This window comes from Camponotus vicinus, unplaced genomic scaffold (genome assembly GCF_025532165.1).
Source record: "Camponotus vicinus isolate PSW18456_S1 unplaced genomic scaffold, iyCamVici1.0 SCAF_1, whole genome shotgun sequence".
Taxonomy (NCBI): Eukaryota; Metazoa; Arthropoda; class Insecta; order Hymenoptera; family Formicidae; genus Camponotus; species Camponotus vicinus.
Window position 1 is genome coordinate 7,905,185 of NW_028141945.1, and position 17,444 is coordinate 7,922,628.

The following is a 17,444-nucleotide window of genomic DNA, read 5'->3' on the forward strand; positions in this document are numbered from 1 at the left end:
TAGCTCTTTTCTTTTGTTTCTCTGTATTATTTATTTCAAGATACATCATTTTAATAACGTGGACAAAGATTGACAAACGTGCGTGATATTTTTATTATTTATTTACTTTTTATTTTCTAAACTATCGATTTAATTTTTTGCACGGCATGAGATGAGTCGAAAATCATAGAATCAATGACATATGCAATATTATAATTATGATAAGAATTCATTAGAGGGAAACAGCGAATTAATGTATACACACTCTCTATAAAAAATTATTATTTTAAGGCTAATCATATGTATGGAAGACATCTTCATCTATTCCGAGAACACTTTCCGGTTTTAAATTGGCTGTTTAACAAAAAAAAAAAAATACTTTTCTCGCTTGAGCGATACAAGATTCACACAATTCGCGCACTCGCCTCGAACTCTCTGGACATTCGAGCAATTAGGATAATTTAAACGAGCGCAGATTTCCTTCCAAACAGGGCGCATCGCGACACCTCCCGCAGCAACAACCGGAAATTTACTTTCGTCGTTCTCGCATCACTGATCGGCACGCTCTGTTTTCTATTTGCCTTTCGATATTGAACTCTCTAGAGTGCTTTCCCAAAACGTTCGCTTACTAATTCGGAATTCTCTCTAATTCTCAAATATACACGAGTCGTTTACTTTGAAAATATCACAAATCCAATTTCGAAAAATTGATAATATCAATATTTTTAAGTAAACTAAAGTTTAAAATGCAAAATTTTCTGATAAATCAAAAAAGTGGACTTGGATCATTTTTAAAATAAACGGTTCATACCTCCACCGGTTAAAATTGCATTTAAATGCGCAACTAACTAAAACGTATATAATCAATATAATCATAAATTCTCCTCCTAACATAATGTTTAAAATTGTCTTAATATCATGTTTTTTAATCATTTATTATTTATTATTTTTTTAAATTTTTATCTTCACAATTAAAATTTTTTATATCTTAATTAAAATTAGGATTTTAATTTAAGCTAAAAATTCATGTAAATTTTAATTTTATATAATACATCGTTTTAATGGCGATGATATAACGCATAATTCACTTTGCCGATTTTCTGTAGTAAAAATTGAAATCGAGGCGAGGAGTAAACTGCGCCTGCGAACAACACGTAACACTTGTCTAGATTCTCGAACGGAAGCGCTTATTTAACGCGGTCTTAGATAACATGCACAAAGACAAAAGGATACCTTCGAGCGTGGAAGACGTTCGTGAAGTTTATGCGCACAAACTATGTGACCAAAATACACTTCCTCGCCTTCCTTGGCCGTGCCGGAAATAAAATTTCGTGACCCACAACATCGTTTTATCGTAACGTCGTTCTATGTAAACAATATAATCATCGTCATTTCAAGAGAAAACATTAATTTATCACGTCTTCTAAAATAGTTGATATCTTTCGGAAAATTGTTCATGATCATTTCCAACTGATAACAGTATTTTTTTCAGGCATTTAACAATGATACATTTTCGTATGCACATCGGTCGCATACGACAAAGTATCATTATTAAATGCCTGAAAAAGATACCGTGTCATTATCAATTGGAATACGATGTAATAATGATAATTCGCGTCGGGTAAAATAAAAATAACACAGAGGAACCAGCATCGTTGCAAACGCGGCTATCTATCCGGCGCGATCGCAATTGAGTGAGTCATTCGCCAATTACGAAATGATTAAACTGTCGGATCCGTTCCTCTTAAACGGCCCTCTTATCTCGATGCATCATCAACCTCGGTGCTTGTTTCAACGAGCCGAATTCCGCTTACCTGATCTGACGGCGCTTCAGCAAATCGCAACGATAAAGCGGTCCATTTCGTTATCTGTCAATCTCGTGGACACGCCTCGCGACTGTCATGGGGCGCCAATTTTTATTTACATAAAGACGAACGTATCTTTCCGATCGCCAAGTTTACGGTCGCCGGCTAATGAGCTCGCGGGAGAAAGGGAACGGAGAAAGCTAAATAGATTCTTACCTCGTCTTATTAAGTTTCCGTCTTTGCGATTTAGCAGGTCGTACGATTCAGCCGCATCTTGATTATTCATCTCGGAGTAAAGAACTATCGCTTTAATGCGAAGTATATAATCACATGCGAAGCCACGTGTGACAAGTTTGACAGATGAAGATGTAGCGAGAGCTACGTATGTAGATTCATCCAAGTCATGTTCTTAATCGTTATATTGACAGCCTCGTCTAAAATCTGTCTGCCATTTCGGAAAATTGCGTGCAATTTTATCTGAATGCCGGAGAAAACAGTGAAAGTATTTATTATAAATAGCGGAGAAATGCGCATGCTTTTGCTTATTCTTGGAGTTCAACGTGCTTTTAATCACTCACGCAAAAGGAGATGCGGGTTTTTTCACGTATTTATTATCTAGCTCTTTAGAAGATTGGAATTGAAATCCATTTAGATATTAGATGAAGAGGTATCATTAGCCTAGCCTAGGTCCAGATAGCAAGCCTAATCATTCGCTGTAGATAATAGACACGATAGCACGTGGTATACTATTAATAATCTTAGATTTCGATATTGATATTCTCTGATCAGAATTCAATTTTTATTACTTTTATAATACAGCATAACGCGTAAATTATATACACTTTAAAAAACATTTATAATTTTTCAATAATTTCCTGATTTTATTATAATCAGCACACATATTTATATGTTAAAGTTCTATTTTATTTATATTTCTATCGTTCATATGTTGCATTATTTTTACAACGATATTTCTCGGTGTAAATTCAAGATTTCTCCGCGTGTATTGAAATGCTTTTAGAAATTGGCATGAAATATATGGCTGCAATGCGATAAAACGCCCTGCCTTCGCATAATTGCGCAAGCAATTATACCACAAGTAGCACTCTAATTAACGGTGCGGTGCGCACAGTGCGACTGCAATTCTAATTGATACATACATCGCAGCTCATCGCCGTTTCACGATTTTTTACTTATGTGAAGATTTTTCTAACGATATGAGATACACATTAGAATTCTCTTTATTAAGATAATACATTGGTGCAACATATATGTATACCTCTTTAAATCTTGACCTTAGAATCTTCAAGTAGCGCAAATTCTATTCTAAATACACACCATGACGCTTCTATACCTTCAAGCTCATAAATGATGACTCTAATCGTTATTGCGCTTTCACTAACGGGAGAATATTACATCTTTGATGCAAGTAACACAAACCAATCAGAACCGGCGTTGAATCAAGTGATTTATTCGCTAATAAATCTGTCGAGATTAAGTCACTTAATTACGAATACTGGATGCATTTGATTCTATTGCGCATAATGGCTTTAGATATGATAATCAACCTAATCTTCTTTCATTTCCACCTACATGTCATTCTTATTAAATAGTGAATAGCAAGAAATAGTGTAGATTTGTATATACACTGTATTAATCTAATTTTTTTTAATTTACGAATTAAACTATTTAAACGCGAGTTTATTTTTTTTATTTTTATTTATTATTATTATTTTTATTTATTTTTTTTCCAAATAAAATAAATATTTATGGGAAGACCTTTTTAACTCAATTATTTTATTTCTCTCGAGTTTATTTCGAATTTCATAAGAAATTTATCCAGAGAAAAATCTCCAACTGCATTTGCGAACTTATTATTTTCTTACGGTACGATTTCCGCACACATCCTTTTCTTTTTTTCTCTTTCCTCAGGAAGATACTAATCTCTATCGGAACAGAGCGCTAAGCTATTTTACATTTTTACAAAGTTTTTCGATTTATAAATTCGTCCATGAAGAAACTTCTTTCGAGCGAGCCTGTACAAGTTCATTATTCTCGCTCGGCACGATTTTCACTTCCGCGACTAACGTACGCATCCTCTTCCTCTTCTTTTCTCTCTTTCCAGGAGAACGCGGATATCCGGCGAGACAGATTGCGCGCGACGGAGGGCCGCGTGCTGTGCGGTTCGGCGGCGAGCGTCGGGGTGGAAGGCGTCGGCGGCGCGTGGGGTGCCCAGAGACGGCAGTCGCCGCCGCCCCTGGCATCGCGCAGGCTGGAGTCGGCCGCTGACGCCGTCGCCGTCGCCGCCGCCGCAGCAGCAGCAGCCACAACAGCAGCGTCCTTCAACCCCATCACGCAGAGATGCGCGAAGAAGGGCGCCGTCGATGCCGTCGCGCCAAGACGGATCTACCCGGGTCCTCCTCTCGTCGCTGAGACCAGCAAGGAGGATGCCATGGAGCCGGAGGCCAAGGAGGAGGACGAGCGACGCTCGTCGACGCCGAGTCCCGAGGTAGCGTCCTTTTCCTTTCTTTCTTTAGCTACCTTGGTAAAAAATTTGTTACATTCGTGCGACAGACAGATATATTTATACTCGTTTAGAAACTTTGATCCGCCGATGGATTACGTGTTCCTTAAAGTTGAAACTCGTCGCTTTACATACGCGATGCTAGTGTTTGTCGCGGATCAATTCTGATTGTCTGGCTAGAACGGTTTACGTGATGTATTGTTTGTTTGCGTCGATATTAATATTGACGCATGTGTCGTTCTATTTAGACTGCTAACATGTTAACTTTCAGAGTTTAATAAAATCTGCATCAACGAGAATAATTAAAATTGCTGAGCGTAAAACGTTCTTCAAACTAAGAGGGAAAATAGCAGAATTGCAAGAAATATTATTAGTATTATTATTAATTGTCAACCCAACCGGGATTATATAAAAAGATCGTAATCTTTTAATTATAAATATTCTCTATTATAAATATTCCCTATTATAAATACATTTCTCTATTTAATATGCATACAAATGTAACTTCGGTTTCGAACATTTCGTAGGAATTACACGCTAGATACGCAATGTAATTCGAGATAGCTCATTTTGTTACGAGTTTACCTCTGTGAAAGGGACAAAGGTTGAAAACCACTGCCTTGATACACGAATTGCCTGCCTTGTGCTTGTGGCGCACGAGTATATACACCTTCACTAACGTACCCTGTATTGATTTTACGGAACCCTCACCTTTCGTCTCCGTCTACCCGCCATTCTCGTCTCACTCGTTCTCCCGCACATATACGTGCATTTCCTCTCTTCCCTCTCCCCGGGTCTATCGCTCCGTCCTTTCTCTTTCGCTCGGGTCTGCCCTTTAAGTCGTCACCCTCCGCTGTGCGGCATCTCTCCGAGGATCCCTATTCATCCGCACTTGCGCACGTGTTGAAAATTTCAAGCTCCAAGCACGATGCACGGCACGTTCCTCTTGTGTACGCTACTAGATTCAGAGGGAATTGATGCTTTTACAGATGTAAAACTTGTTCGAACGTTAATCGTTCAAGTAGAACTAACGATATATCGACAAATAAAAAATGCTTCTCTTATATAAATATACTTCGCTGGACGTTTTCAAAAGACTATCAGTTATCGAATCGATTAGCGGGTAAAATGGCTAAATAAAATGACATTGGTTTATTGATCCTGAAGATAAAGACTGTTGAGAAAGAAAATATTTGTCGATGGAATCGCGCGAGAAATTTATTGTCGATATGAAGGTGAACGAATCTGAAGGAGGAAATCTTTCACGTTACAGTTCTACTTGAGGAGAAGTAAACGTTACAACGAGGATCGCAGTAGCGAGGAGGAAACTAAGCAGGATAGCATCTCTCTGCCCAGCCACAGGCTGCCGTCTTCGTACCGCGGAACGTGGCCCATCAGAAGAGACGTATGGGCTAATCAGCAGATTGGCTTTCCGGCCCAGCAGAGCACATCACTCGCCGCGCACAATGTAAGTTGAACGATTATAACGGTGTATTATGTTGCGTTTGCCATCTCTCGCATGTACAGGGTGTCGAGAAACCATTGCGTGTCCTTTTGCGACATTCTGACATGTTAAAGAGACAGGAACCGATGGTTCTCAAACATCCTGTATAAAGAGATCCCAAGAAGAGGCATATGAGAGATACAAAAATTTAATTAAATATTTGCACAGTTATTTAAGAAAGATTAAACGCAACATGAAATATATATCTGCGAGCAGGACGTGGCCAGCGTGATGAGTTTCTCGTCATCTTCAAATTCCGCGGGTCTTGACAGCCACTCTGCGGAATTGCAAGGCCACCGTCGACTGGGTGCCAAGGTGGACGTAGTTTACAACCTGTTGGGTATGCTAGAGAAGAACGGTCGGGATGACATGAGCACCACTCTGCTTTCCATGAGTACTTCTCTAGATAGCTGTCTAGTGATGAGGCAATCCGGGTGCCTGCCTCTGCTCGTGCAGTTGATTCACGCGCCCAGACAAAATCCAGACACGCGGGACAGAGCTATGCAAGCATTGCACAACGTGGTGCACGCCAAGAGTGACGAAAGGGCCGGTCGTCGTGAGGCACGGGTGCTTCGGTTCCTCGAACAGCTGCGCGATTATTGTCAGAGCCTAAGAATGTCCTTGGAAAGAGGTCAGTCCACGGATGACCTGGAGAGAGGACATCCCGCAGCAACGATAGCCGCGCTCATGAAATTGTCCTTCGACGAGGCTCACCGTCACGCCATGTGTCAACTAGGTGGTCTTCACGCGGTCGCGGAACTCATCGAGATGGATCACTTGGCGCACGGTAGCGAGAGCGACGACCAGAACTGCATCACGTTGCGACGATATGCAGGAATGGCGTTGACCAACTTGACTTTCGGCGACGGCAACAACAAGGCGCTACTCTGCTCCTTCAAGGAATTCATGAAGGCTTTGGTATCGCAGCTGAAAAGTCCCAGCGACGATCTTAGACAAGTGACCGCGAGCGTTTTGAGAAACTTGTCCTGGCGCGCCGACAGCAGCAGTAAGCAGACCTTGAGGGAAGTGGGAGCGGTGACGGGTCTAATGAAAGCCGCCATGGAAGGTCGCAAAGAATCCACTCTGAAATCTATACTATCCGCTTTGTGGAATCTTTCAGCTCATTGCAGCACAAATAAAGTGGATATATGCGCCGTAGATGGTGCACTGGCTTTTCTCGTCGACATGCTGAGCTACAAAGCGCCGTCCAAGACGCTCGCGATAGTCGAGAACGCCGGCGGTATCCTTAGGAACGTGTCGAGCCACGTGGCAGTGCGAGAAGATTATCGAGCTATCGTGAGGGAAAGAGGTTGCTTGCAGGTTCTCCTGCAGCAGTTAAGATCACCCAGTTTGACCGTGGTCAGCAACGCCTGCGGAGCACTCTGGAATCTATCCGCGAGGTGTCCTCAGGATCAGCGTCTCCTTTGGGACCTGGGAGCTGTGCCGATGTTGCGTAGTCTCGTTCATTCTAAACACAAGATGATCTCGATGGGTTCTAGCGCGGCCTTGAAGAATTTATTGAGCGCTAGACCCGGTTGTAATAATCTCGTTCATTTGGATTCCACCGCGCGTGGACTTGGATTATCGACCCTGCCAAGTCTAGCTGCTCGCAGGCAACGGGCTCTAGAACAAGAAATTGATCAGAATCTAGCCGAGACTTGCGACAACATTGAACCAAGTACATCGCCGATCAACAAAGACGACAAATTCACATTCAAGCTCGATCATAGTTTCCTCGGCGTCAATGCCCATGGTCTGCGCACTTATCAGTTACACAGTCAGCCCAGCACATCTACCGTTAAGTGTAATGGAGTTGCCAGAAGCGAGAGTAGAGATTCTATGCGTTCAGTGACGAGCACGCACTCAGACACAATGTTCGAGAGAGTGAATCGTCACGTTCTGAACGGTTCATCACCTACCGATTCACAGATCAAGCAGCAATCTTCATCGCTTCATTCCGCGGTTGGATTCGATGGTGCGTGCGGCGATACTCATACGAAAGCCACTTCTTCCGAGAGAAAATATACCTTGCGTTACAAGAATGCTATACCTGAACGATTGAGACCATCCGACGGCTTTGACGTGAACGAACTGAGATGCACGAATTCTACTATATCGTGGGCCACAGCACCCAAACAAGAACCATCTCAGACCTCATTACACTCTTCCATCGAGAACAACATGTCCCTGATCGATCAGAGCGCGTCGTCTTCATCCAAGGCCGGCAGTCAATCCAGTGTCTCCGAGGAAGCTGAAGCGACCGTGTGCGCCAAGTCGGATTATCGACGAACAACCGCGAAAGCTATCGATAGCTCGAAGCAGGTTTCTTATTTGCGTGATATTTCTCCTATGAAAGAAAACGCAACTTTTAGCAACGTCTACGCGGAGAAGGCTCTGTTACGGCAACATGACACCCTAAACAACATTCAGAAAGCGATATCGCCTACAATCGATCCGGACAATAACCTGTTCGGCGATTACGCCGAAACGGATTTAGATCAGCCGACTGATTACAGTCTGCGCTATGGCGAGCAAACTATAGAGGACGAGAAGCAACACTCCGGCTTTTTCTCGGCCAACGATCAGGGACTTCTGCACGAGGACACGATTAGAACTTATTATACGGAGGGAACGCCACGTGAGGCGTCCTTAAATTCGTCCAGGGCTACTTCCGCTTCGGATCTGCAGGACGATAGTCGTATGAGAAACTCGTCAAAAAAGTTATCAGAACGATATAAGGTGAGGCATGCCGAGGATCATGGTGAATGCAAAGCGTCGTCCTTGACGGACGTGCCAAAATTGAATGACTTCGCCGAATCGGTGACACAGTTGAATTTGCGAGGCGCAACGCATCTTACGGATGACGAGAGCACAAATCACTCATTACCGTACCTTGAGGAAGATTTGGGCAAGCAAATCAAAGCGATTCAAGAAGACGTATCCATCCAAAACCATTCAAGGTATAATTATATTTTAATTTCTAAATAATTATTTCATATTTATATATAAAATATAAATAAATTTGACTAATTCTAATCACATTATAAGCTTGAATTGTTATATACGTATCAAATTAGAATTTTCGTTAACATCTTTGTTAACATTTTTATTAATATTTGCATAGTGTAAGAACGACGCCGATTTCGATGGTATTAGGAAGCTCTGAATATAATGATGATCACGATGCAGAATCCAGCTCTAGGATTATTAGTTTAGGTAATTTAATATATTTATATATAGAGTACAGTTTCTAAATATTTTTTTATAATTTAGATAATTTTGTCATAAACAATAAACAATACAAATTTACAGACTCCAAATCAAATGATTGTAAAATAAATAAAGATCTACCGTCGAGTGATGTTGAATTCTCTGAATCTGGCAATAATACTGCTTTGAAGACTGCTAATAACGACTCAGGATGTAAGTAATCTAATCTCGCGAAATTAAAAAAATTCTGACAATTCAATAAACGTAAAAAATCTTTTCGAATACATCCAGATCAAGTTAGTGACGGAGACGAGGATGACGAGGATCTATTAGCCGCTTGCATTAATATTGGAATGCAAAATAATAGGTAAAATAAAATATTAATAAGATTATTAAAAAATATTAGCAATTATATTATTATTTTGTAAATTTTTTTAGGCATAGGCATTCCTTCATAGGGAATAATCTCGAAAAACTTCCTCGATCAGAAAGTAATCTGACTCGATATCAAACTAGTCTCGCTCTAGATCAAGTCGAACATAATGGAACTGTAGAATCTGATACTTCATTATTTAATATAAAATATGCGGAATCTCGTGAAACCACAGCTGGCAGTGACTTATCAGAGAAAAAGAAAGAAAACAAGAAGGATAATAATGAAGAAAATATTCAAGTGGAAGCAGCTACAGTAAGACTTTCTTCTTTCAAACTTTTTGTCGGTTTTTATTTTAATTATATTCTAAATTGTGATATCATTTTTTTCTAGGTGATGACAAATATGAATAACGAATACATGTATAATATCGAGAAACCAAATAATGCTTCAGCCATGACAGTAGTAAATGATGATAATTTTGAAAATAATTTCTCAGCAATAACTGTATTACAGAAACCTGACATGTTCTTAAGTAAGAATGTATCCAATAACTTTAGTGAAAATGATGAGCGGAATACAGTTGAAAAAGAATGCATTACACCACTGGACGAGGCAACGGCCGATGATCAGATTCCAACGGACATTCCATCAATGAAGCAATCATTTACTAAAGATTCCGAAAGTAGTGAATCGATTGACTCTGTCGAACAATCCGAGCATGCTCTTCTGGAATTGTGTATTCAACCTAGTATAAAATCCGAAAGCAACATCGCCATCAATCCAAGTAATGCAGAGTACGTTAAAACGCAGCTAGAATTATACAATAAACAAATAGACTTCATAAAAGGAAGAAATAATATTTCCGAGGAACTCTCCGAGATTGATGGCAACATGGATGAAAAACCGGAAGCACCATTTGAAATTGTAAGGACTTCGGATGTTTTGCATCGCGAAAGCGCAGAAAAGCACATAAAAGAAGAGACGTATAGACGACAGAGAGATCCCGACGCTATGATTGCTTCGTTGGATCGATTGACGGCAACGTTGGTTCAACAAACTGAAGCCATACGCGAGAGAGATTCCGGCACAATGAAACAGAGCTTGACATGCGACACGTGGAACGAGGATTCTCCCAACGACGTTTCCTTCCCCAGCATCAGCATAAGTGCACCGCTGGTCGCTTCATTCAACAGCGATGCACAAGAAGATCAGCGTACTAACGTACTAGAGAACAATGCGCAAGTCGAAAATAACGAACAGACCGCCATGACAGAATCGAAAATCATTCAACGTGAGGCCATTAAACTGGCGGAAGCTGTGGATGCAGAGGCGAATAATCAGAACGAACTCGAGACGACGAGTTTGACGTCTATTGATCTCGAGGCGATCAAACCGCCGTCCTCGATGGGAAGTTTATTATCATTGACCGCGAGCTATGCTGGCTCCGCTGACAACAGCGAAACATTCGTTAACCGGGACAGGTGTTATTCCACATCTTTACCACCGGTTTCAACAAGATGTTCCGCCGATCCTCGCAATGTACGGAAAAAGTCTCTACCGCTCGGCGTAGTAGCCAAACGAGCGTTAGGTCAAAGTCAGAGTCACACATCCAGTTTGGAGAATCTGCTAAACGAGTGTACCAGCTCGCATCTGGAGAATGTTAAACCGCCATCCATGATGGATGAATTGCCAGATGTGGGCGACATGGAAAATAGCATGGTCAGCGTAGCCAGCATCACATCGGAGATTGCAGACTCAAAGGAGCAGGATTCGCACAGTCTCACTGGTAGCGACCCGGCGGTGTTCGAGATGCTAAAGCCGGTCGCCAATGTATTATCCATGACGTGCATGCGTTATGCCGAGGGCATGCAGAGCAGCGCAAACAACAGTCTGAGTGAATGTTTGGAGAACATCAATCCGCCGTCCCTATTTAATGAGGTAAGCGAAATGGACGAGTCCACGATGGAGGCGACTACTGATACCCTGTGTAGCGACACTCTGTGCATAGAAACGGAATTGCACACTGATGAAGTGGTGCATTCGATCGTGGCGGAGGTGATCGATGAGGCAGAAAATGATACCGACGAGGCGGTTACTCCGATCTCGTCCGAATACTGCAGCTCGGCAGAATCGACGCCGAAACGGCGACCGCATCTGAAAACTCACTTGACCCCAAAGCAGAAACGGAACTTGACGAAAGAGAGATATAAGACTTATACTATCGCCGCGGAGATTGTTAAGAAGGAACAGGAAGAACGCCGAAAGCAGGATGGTACTTGCAACAATGAGGAGGGTGATAAAATTCCACGTGAAAAGTACTCTCCCTTTTCGAAACTAACGCCAAAACAACGCAGGCAAGAAAATAAAGCGAGATTTCAGACACAAGTACTGGAGAATCCCTTCCCGGATCTGAATTTAACTCAAACTAAAGAAGTGCAAGAGTTAGTTTCGGCTAGGAATTCCGTCGAAAAACAAGAATCCACGTCTCCCAATAAATCCTCGATTCCTACGCTCACAAAGTTACCTATGTGCAGAGCGTTGAGGAAAAAACGCGGAAATTCTCAAGAGAATAAAGAGCGATATCGCACAAGGACGTTGAACGATTCGGAAACCATGTTCAAAGAGGTCGAGCATAATTCCGTTTCGAGCACCAATGCAGCAGAAGAAGAACAAATAAATGCGCAAGAATATCATGAGGAGATTCAAACTATGTTAGAGCAGAATGCCACTATCGTATTGAACACACTGAATGAATCAAATAAAACTAACGGAGATGATATTTTGCGTTGCGAAACCGTCAGTTTGACATCGCATGATTCTGAGTTGGATCACAGTTTAAGAATGCGCTTTGTAAACGGACTTTCGAAGAAATTGATGAGCACTCAACATGCTGACAACGCACAAACTCTCGCAACAAATATTGATCATGAGGAAGTAGAAGCCGAGTACATGAAAATCACTCATGAGGATCTGGGCTCAGCAGATCCGATTGAATCAGGTAGCGATGAAGAGTCCAACTGCGCCGATGAGGAAAAGGAACCAAGAGAGACAAAGAGGCCACGAATAATTAAGCCGGGAATGCCAGGTCGAGATCCGAGCGTAGATTCCAATGCAACGGATAAATCTGAGCCGGAAAGCCCAAAGGCGATTCGAGGACGAAGGAAGGCGCTTTATTCGAACCCAATAACGCGAAAACCGACGCCGCAATCGTCGCCATTGAAGCAAGTAAATCTTACCAGCGGGATACCCATAGGTCGTAGCAACACCTCGCCTATTGTCAGAGCTACGAGAGTCACCACTTTGCGACAGAATAGTTTGACCGCTACGAAAGATTCTCCGAAATCTAACACGAGTCCAAAGCGAACTCCATCTGTCGCGGACGCGGATAAAAAGACACGAAACCTAGCGACTGTGTCTAAAAGAGCCTCAGTACCTCAGAAGGGATCCTCTTTGACCTTCACAAAATCTACTAAACGTTACAGTACACCTGCGGCCTGCTCATCGAATTACCAAAACGATAGTAGATTGCCAGAAGCTCCGAAGCCGTTAGAACGTCAAGGAACCTTTACAAAGGATGAACCTGAAGTGGAGAACGCCCCAACAGTACATTCTGCGTCTGCTTCTCCAGTAAAGACGAAGATTGCCAAACCAATTAAAAGCGCTTCGTCAAAGATATATCCGGCGGCAGGAAAATCTAAGATCTCTGTGAAAGCGCATCAAGCGTATCAGCCGAAGATGACGGCCAACAGTTCTGAAAAAATGCAATCGCCTAAAGGAATATTGGCGCCGAAGAAGATGTCCTCTGGAAAGATAATTACGCCACCAAAAGTCCTCAATGGTAATGCGTCCCAGAACGACAAAACCTTTCGAAAGGTTGATTCTCTCGGACAGCGATCCAATAGCAACTCCAGCATAATCGCCAATTCATCTATGAGCGTGCAAAATCGTAAAATGGCAAAGGAAGCAACAAGCAAGATTGCAAGTCTCTGGAAGAAGGTCGAGGAGAACAAGAACAAGCAGCGTTTCGAGAAACCAGACACCAGGCAATGGATAAGGCCAGCCAATAGTACTACCGAGGTGGACGCTGCACCCATTACCGCTACGACATTCAGTAAGCCACCGGCGTACAAATTGTTTCGCAGTTCTACGTTTGAGGGAATCTCCCAGGAGGACAATAGCGTCGAAACGTCACCCTACAAATCCAAGTCCAGACCACCGGTCCTAGATACGCAAGTAGGACTTGTTGGCCCCAAGTACAGAAACTCCTGCGACTTGACGGGCATGAACGCCAACGAGGCACCTTGCAAGATCCCGGTGAAATCGTCCGAGTCGTACAAGCGCGAGACGACGCAACTGGGCGACAGCGTGGTGACCATGAGAAAGCAACAGAGCGCCGAGTTCGGAACGGAGACGGATCCCACCAAGAGGATATCCAGGCTCGGCTCCTTCATCCGAGTAGATCCGGCGACGGCAGCGGAAAACGGCGTGCGGACACCAGCTTCGGCAATCGTGCCGCCTTTCAACTACAATCCAAAGCCAGACATTCCATCGCAAACGGCCAAACCTAGGTCGGACGAGGATCAAGGTAAATTCGAGGTGACGGATTGCCACGCGGAGATAGTCACAGGATCCGCCAGGGTGACGACGGTATAGGAGAGTGGAGACGACCCCCCTAAATGAAGCGCATAAGTTCTGTAATAATCGCCTCCTCTCTTCGTTCCAAGCTAGTCATTGTACATTCGCTTGCTTCTATATGTTTGCCCACGTACATTCGTCACATGTGATATGCATTTTATGAGTAGATAATTTTAATCATTTTCTTTCGCTGTCTCGTTGTACGGCGTCGAGACGCGCGTACAGATCCTTCAGCATTTTATGCGGAATAAAAAGAATAGTCATATGATACTACCCATGATATATTGTATGCATAAGCATCGCGATGCCAATTTCTTCGATACCGGCAAAAACCGTGTGAAATATTAGCGGGAAATCCTAAGATCATTCCTGTGTCCATTTTATCTGTTGTATATATACATGATAATATAGAATAATTCCGAGTTTGAAAGAAAAGAGAACCACAGTCGAAAATCCATAGTGCATAGCGATGATTCTGGATCGATTATTTATTCAATTTTGTATATATATATCGAAAAAAAAACGCGAGTGAAGAATGTAGAAAGTTTTAGTAGTACGTGTTTAAATCTGTGTACGATGCGCTGGTGATACATCGCTGTACATCTTCGTATGCGAATGAGAAAAAACGTGCGCGCGGGGAAGAAGACCCGGCAATCTGTATTTTGTTTCCATCATACTAACCGATTCTTTCCCTCTCAAACGGATGCAAAGTCTAATTACTTTTTGAAGACTGATAAGTAGGGCGATGAAGATCTGGAATAAGCTCGAGCATCTTCGACCGAAGCTTAATCGTAACGAGGTAGTACCGTTTGTATCGACTGTGTGAACGTAGAGCGGTCTAAAGTAGTTCGCTAAAACTGGGATTATAATAACAAGATAAAAAATTTTATAAGCATTATCTTAAGTTTCTAGTCTACAGGTAATACATTCTATTTTCATCACGTATACTATATCGCGGATATTCGTTTCGTTTCTGAGTGACTTTATTAAATGGACATATTGTTACTTCTTCGAAGATAAATATATGAAAAAGGTGTACAGATCACACACATATCTGTACAATTAGATTATTCATAGGTTTCTGAAATCAAAAAGATACTATACCTTTATTATTTAATATTGTTTTGTCTTTCATTCGGAGACTTTGATGTAGGCGTGTAAAATATTTTTCTTTTTTTTTTTTAATTTTCTTAATTTTCCTTATCGTGTCAATTTTCCTTCTGCGGGAATCGTTGTCGAATTCTTATTGGAAGGAGAGATTATTTGGCATGTGAATCAGAAGTACATATTTAATTTTTAATTAAGAAGTTTTTTCTGTAAGCAGTTTTGCCCTGTTCCAGTTCGAGTTAATTAGATTTAACTCCGCTAACTTGGAATCATATCAGGGTATTTTTGCGTTGTTTCTTAAAACATATTTGGTCTGTACACCATGAGATTATTGTAATTTTTTTATAACGTTATTTCCACTCTAGGTTTTAAGAACTCTCGTTTTGTGCTTTAAATTCGGCAGATATCTATAGTTTGTAAATTACTTGCAGTACAATAAAATTTATAGCTAAGAATATCCCCTTTTTTATCGTAAACTATGAAGAGATATGTCATCGATTGTCTGCAACTATTAAAGAATAAACAATGTAGCACAAATAAAAAATATTTATTATCCTTACAATATTACTTATCATATATCGGACATTCATACAAATTAATGGATTTATCTTCAGATACTGATGCGATTACGTTATTTCGTTGTGGATTATATTTTACTGCCCATACCTATACATCCATAAAAAAAATTATCTCTGTATCTGTATTAAAATCTTAAAAAAATTAACATTAAATATATATTTCGCCTAAAAATTATTTTAAATTTAGAAAACATACCTGATCTTTATGTTCATGAAATGTATGCAGACACTGTCTTTGTGCTAATTCCCAGATCTTGACCGTATGATCTGAACTGCTTGATGCAAATTGCTGACTGTCTGGTGAAAAAGACACGCCGAGTACCCAAGAAGCATGACCCGACATTGTTCCTGCTAGATTTGCATCCTTACTAAATAAAAATAAATATAAAATATTAATAATGAATTTATTTTAATATATAAATACAATATTTATACATTTTTAATTTTCTTACACGTCATACAACTTCATATGTCCATCATCAGATGCTGTAAGGAGTAGCTGAGAATCTGGCGAGAAACACAAAGACCTAATAGGCATTGCATGACCTGAACAATATAAATTTGATGAGAAAATATTCTATAATATCTTGATAATAATCTTTATAATATATTGGAATTTTTTGTATCTACCTTCTAATGTACGCAAAACTTTTCCATATGCAACATCAAAAATATTAATAATCCCGTCTATCGCGCCGCTTGCAATATATTTACCATCAGGGCTCTGAAATTCAATTCCATGTACAAAAGAGTTGCATGACATATAATTTACTTAAATGACTTACATAAGCAACACTCAGTGTAAATTTTCCACCTCTTGTATCTAATGTTTGTTCTTGTTTACCACTTTCAGTTCCATATAAATGTATTTTACCGGCATGACTGCCAGAAACAATAAATTTATCGTCCGGAGAAAAGACAACGGTCCAAATATCTACTGGACCAACTTCAATGCTCGATAATTTGTCTCCAGATTGCAAGTCCCACAATTTTAAACTTGAATCAAGGGAACTAGAAGCACATTCTACAAATTTACAATGACGTATAAATTTAAAAATTAATATTTCACGGGATAATAATTTAACTCATTTACTTGAACCATCCGAGCTGACAGCTATGGATACTACTCCTAAGGAATGCCCAGTTAACTTATGTTTCATCTTCAAAGCACCGTTTCTCAGCTCCCATACCTTTACTGTGTCATCTACAGAACCTGTCACTAAATATTCTGCAATTTCATCTTCATTGGATCGGATAGAATCTCTGGCAAGTAACATTACAGTTTAAAAAAGCATTCTTTCATTAAACAACAAATTTAAAAAATACTTTGATTATACCGTGAATCTTCATTATCTGGTTGAATATCCTTCTTCCTCTTTGGACAACCCCATGCACAAGTCCATATACTGTCCTCGTGTGCATTTTCTGTTTTGTGAGTTAAAGAATACTGAAAAAGACGAAAAACAAAGTAAAAAGGGAAAGAACCGATAACCACAGAACTGATAAACACAGAAGATAAGAGATATAGTTCTTTTCTATTCTCACCATTTTAGGACAAATAAATATTTATTAAAATGGAGCGTGTAAACGTCTTCCGGATGCACTTTAATGCATATAATATATATTATGCAAATTTTAGAATATTTACATATAAAATGTGTGTGATATGGTTGAGCAAAAAATGCCTCCAAATCTCTGTATCTATCACCTGATCGCTATACATACG

General features: G+C 40.7%; 2 protein-coding genes across 9 annotated transcripts in view; one reads left to right on the forward strand and one right to left on the reverse strand.

Moving 5' to 3' along the window:
- LOC145971360 (uncharacterized) overlaps window positions 1-15,684 on the forward strand; it is a 150,450-nt gene extending 134,766 nt beyond the window's left edge. For all 8 annotated transcript variants that reach the window (XM_083098927.1, XM_083098947.1, XM_083098936.1 and 5 more), the window contains 8 exons: window positions 3,910-4,293; window positions 5,582-5,776; window positions 6,029-8,772; window positions 8,937-9,028; window positions 9,125-9,235; window positions 9,314-9,389; window positions 9,461-9,710; window positions 9,789-15,684. In XM_083098927.1, coding sequence (XP_082955053.1) covers window positions 3,910-4,293; window positions 5,582-5,776; window positions 6,029-8,772; window positions 8,937-9,028; window positions 9,125-9,235; window positions 9,314-9,389; window positions 9,461-9,710; window positions 9,789-14,051 — 8,115 coding nt within the window. In that variant the 3' untranslated portion in view covers window positions 14,052-15,684. The remainder of the gene's footprint in view (window positions 1-3,909; window positions 4,294-5,581; window positions 5,777-6,028; window positions 8,773-8,936; window positions 9,029-9,124; window positions 9,236-9,313; window positions 9,390-9,460; window positions 9,711-9,788) is intronic.
- LOC145971418 (WD repeat-containing protein SL1-17) lies at window positions 15,669-17,428 on the reverse strand. Its single transcript, XM_083099043.1, has 8 exons — window positions 17,264-17,428; window positions 17,056-17,165; window positions 16,812-16,981; window positions 16,504-16,742; window positions 16,349-16,442; window positions 16,171-16,264; window positions 15,915-16,086; window positions 15,669-15,806 (listed from the first exon to the last, which is right to left on the reverse strand). Exons 1-8 carry the CDS (start codon window positions 17,264-17,266, stop codon window positions 15,705-15,707), a joined length of 984 nt encoding a protein of 327 aa, XP_082955169.1. The 5' UTR covers window positions 17,267-17,428; the 3' UTR covers window positions 15,669-15,704.
- Between the last annotated feature and the right edge of the window lie 16 nt (window positions 17,429-17,444).

What these genes read in the sequence shown, in the direction of transcription:
- LOC145971418 (XM_083099043.1), bottom strand. An exon ending in CCAGATAATGAAGATTCACG is followed by an intron (nt 16,982 to 17,055) that starts GTATAATCAAAG and finishes GTTACTTGCCAG; the next exon opens with AGATTCTATCCGATCCAATG. An exon ending in AGTTTTGCGTACATTAGAAG is followed by an intron (nt 16,265 to 16,348) that starts GTAGATACAAAA and finishes TATATTGTTCAG; the next exon opens with GTCATGCAATGCCTATTAGG.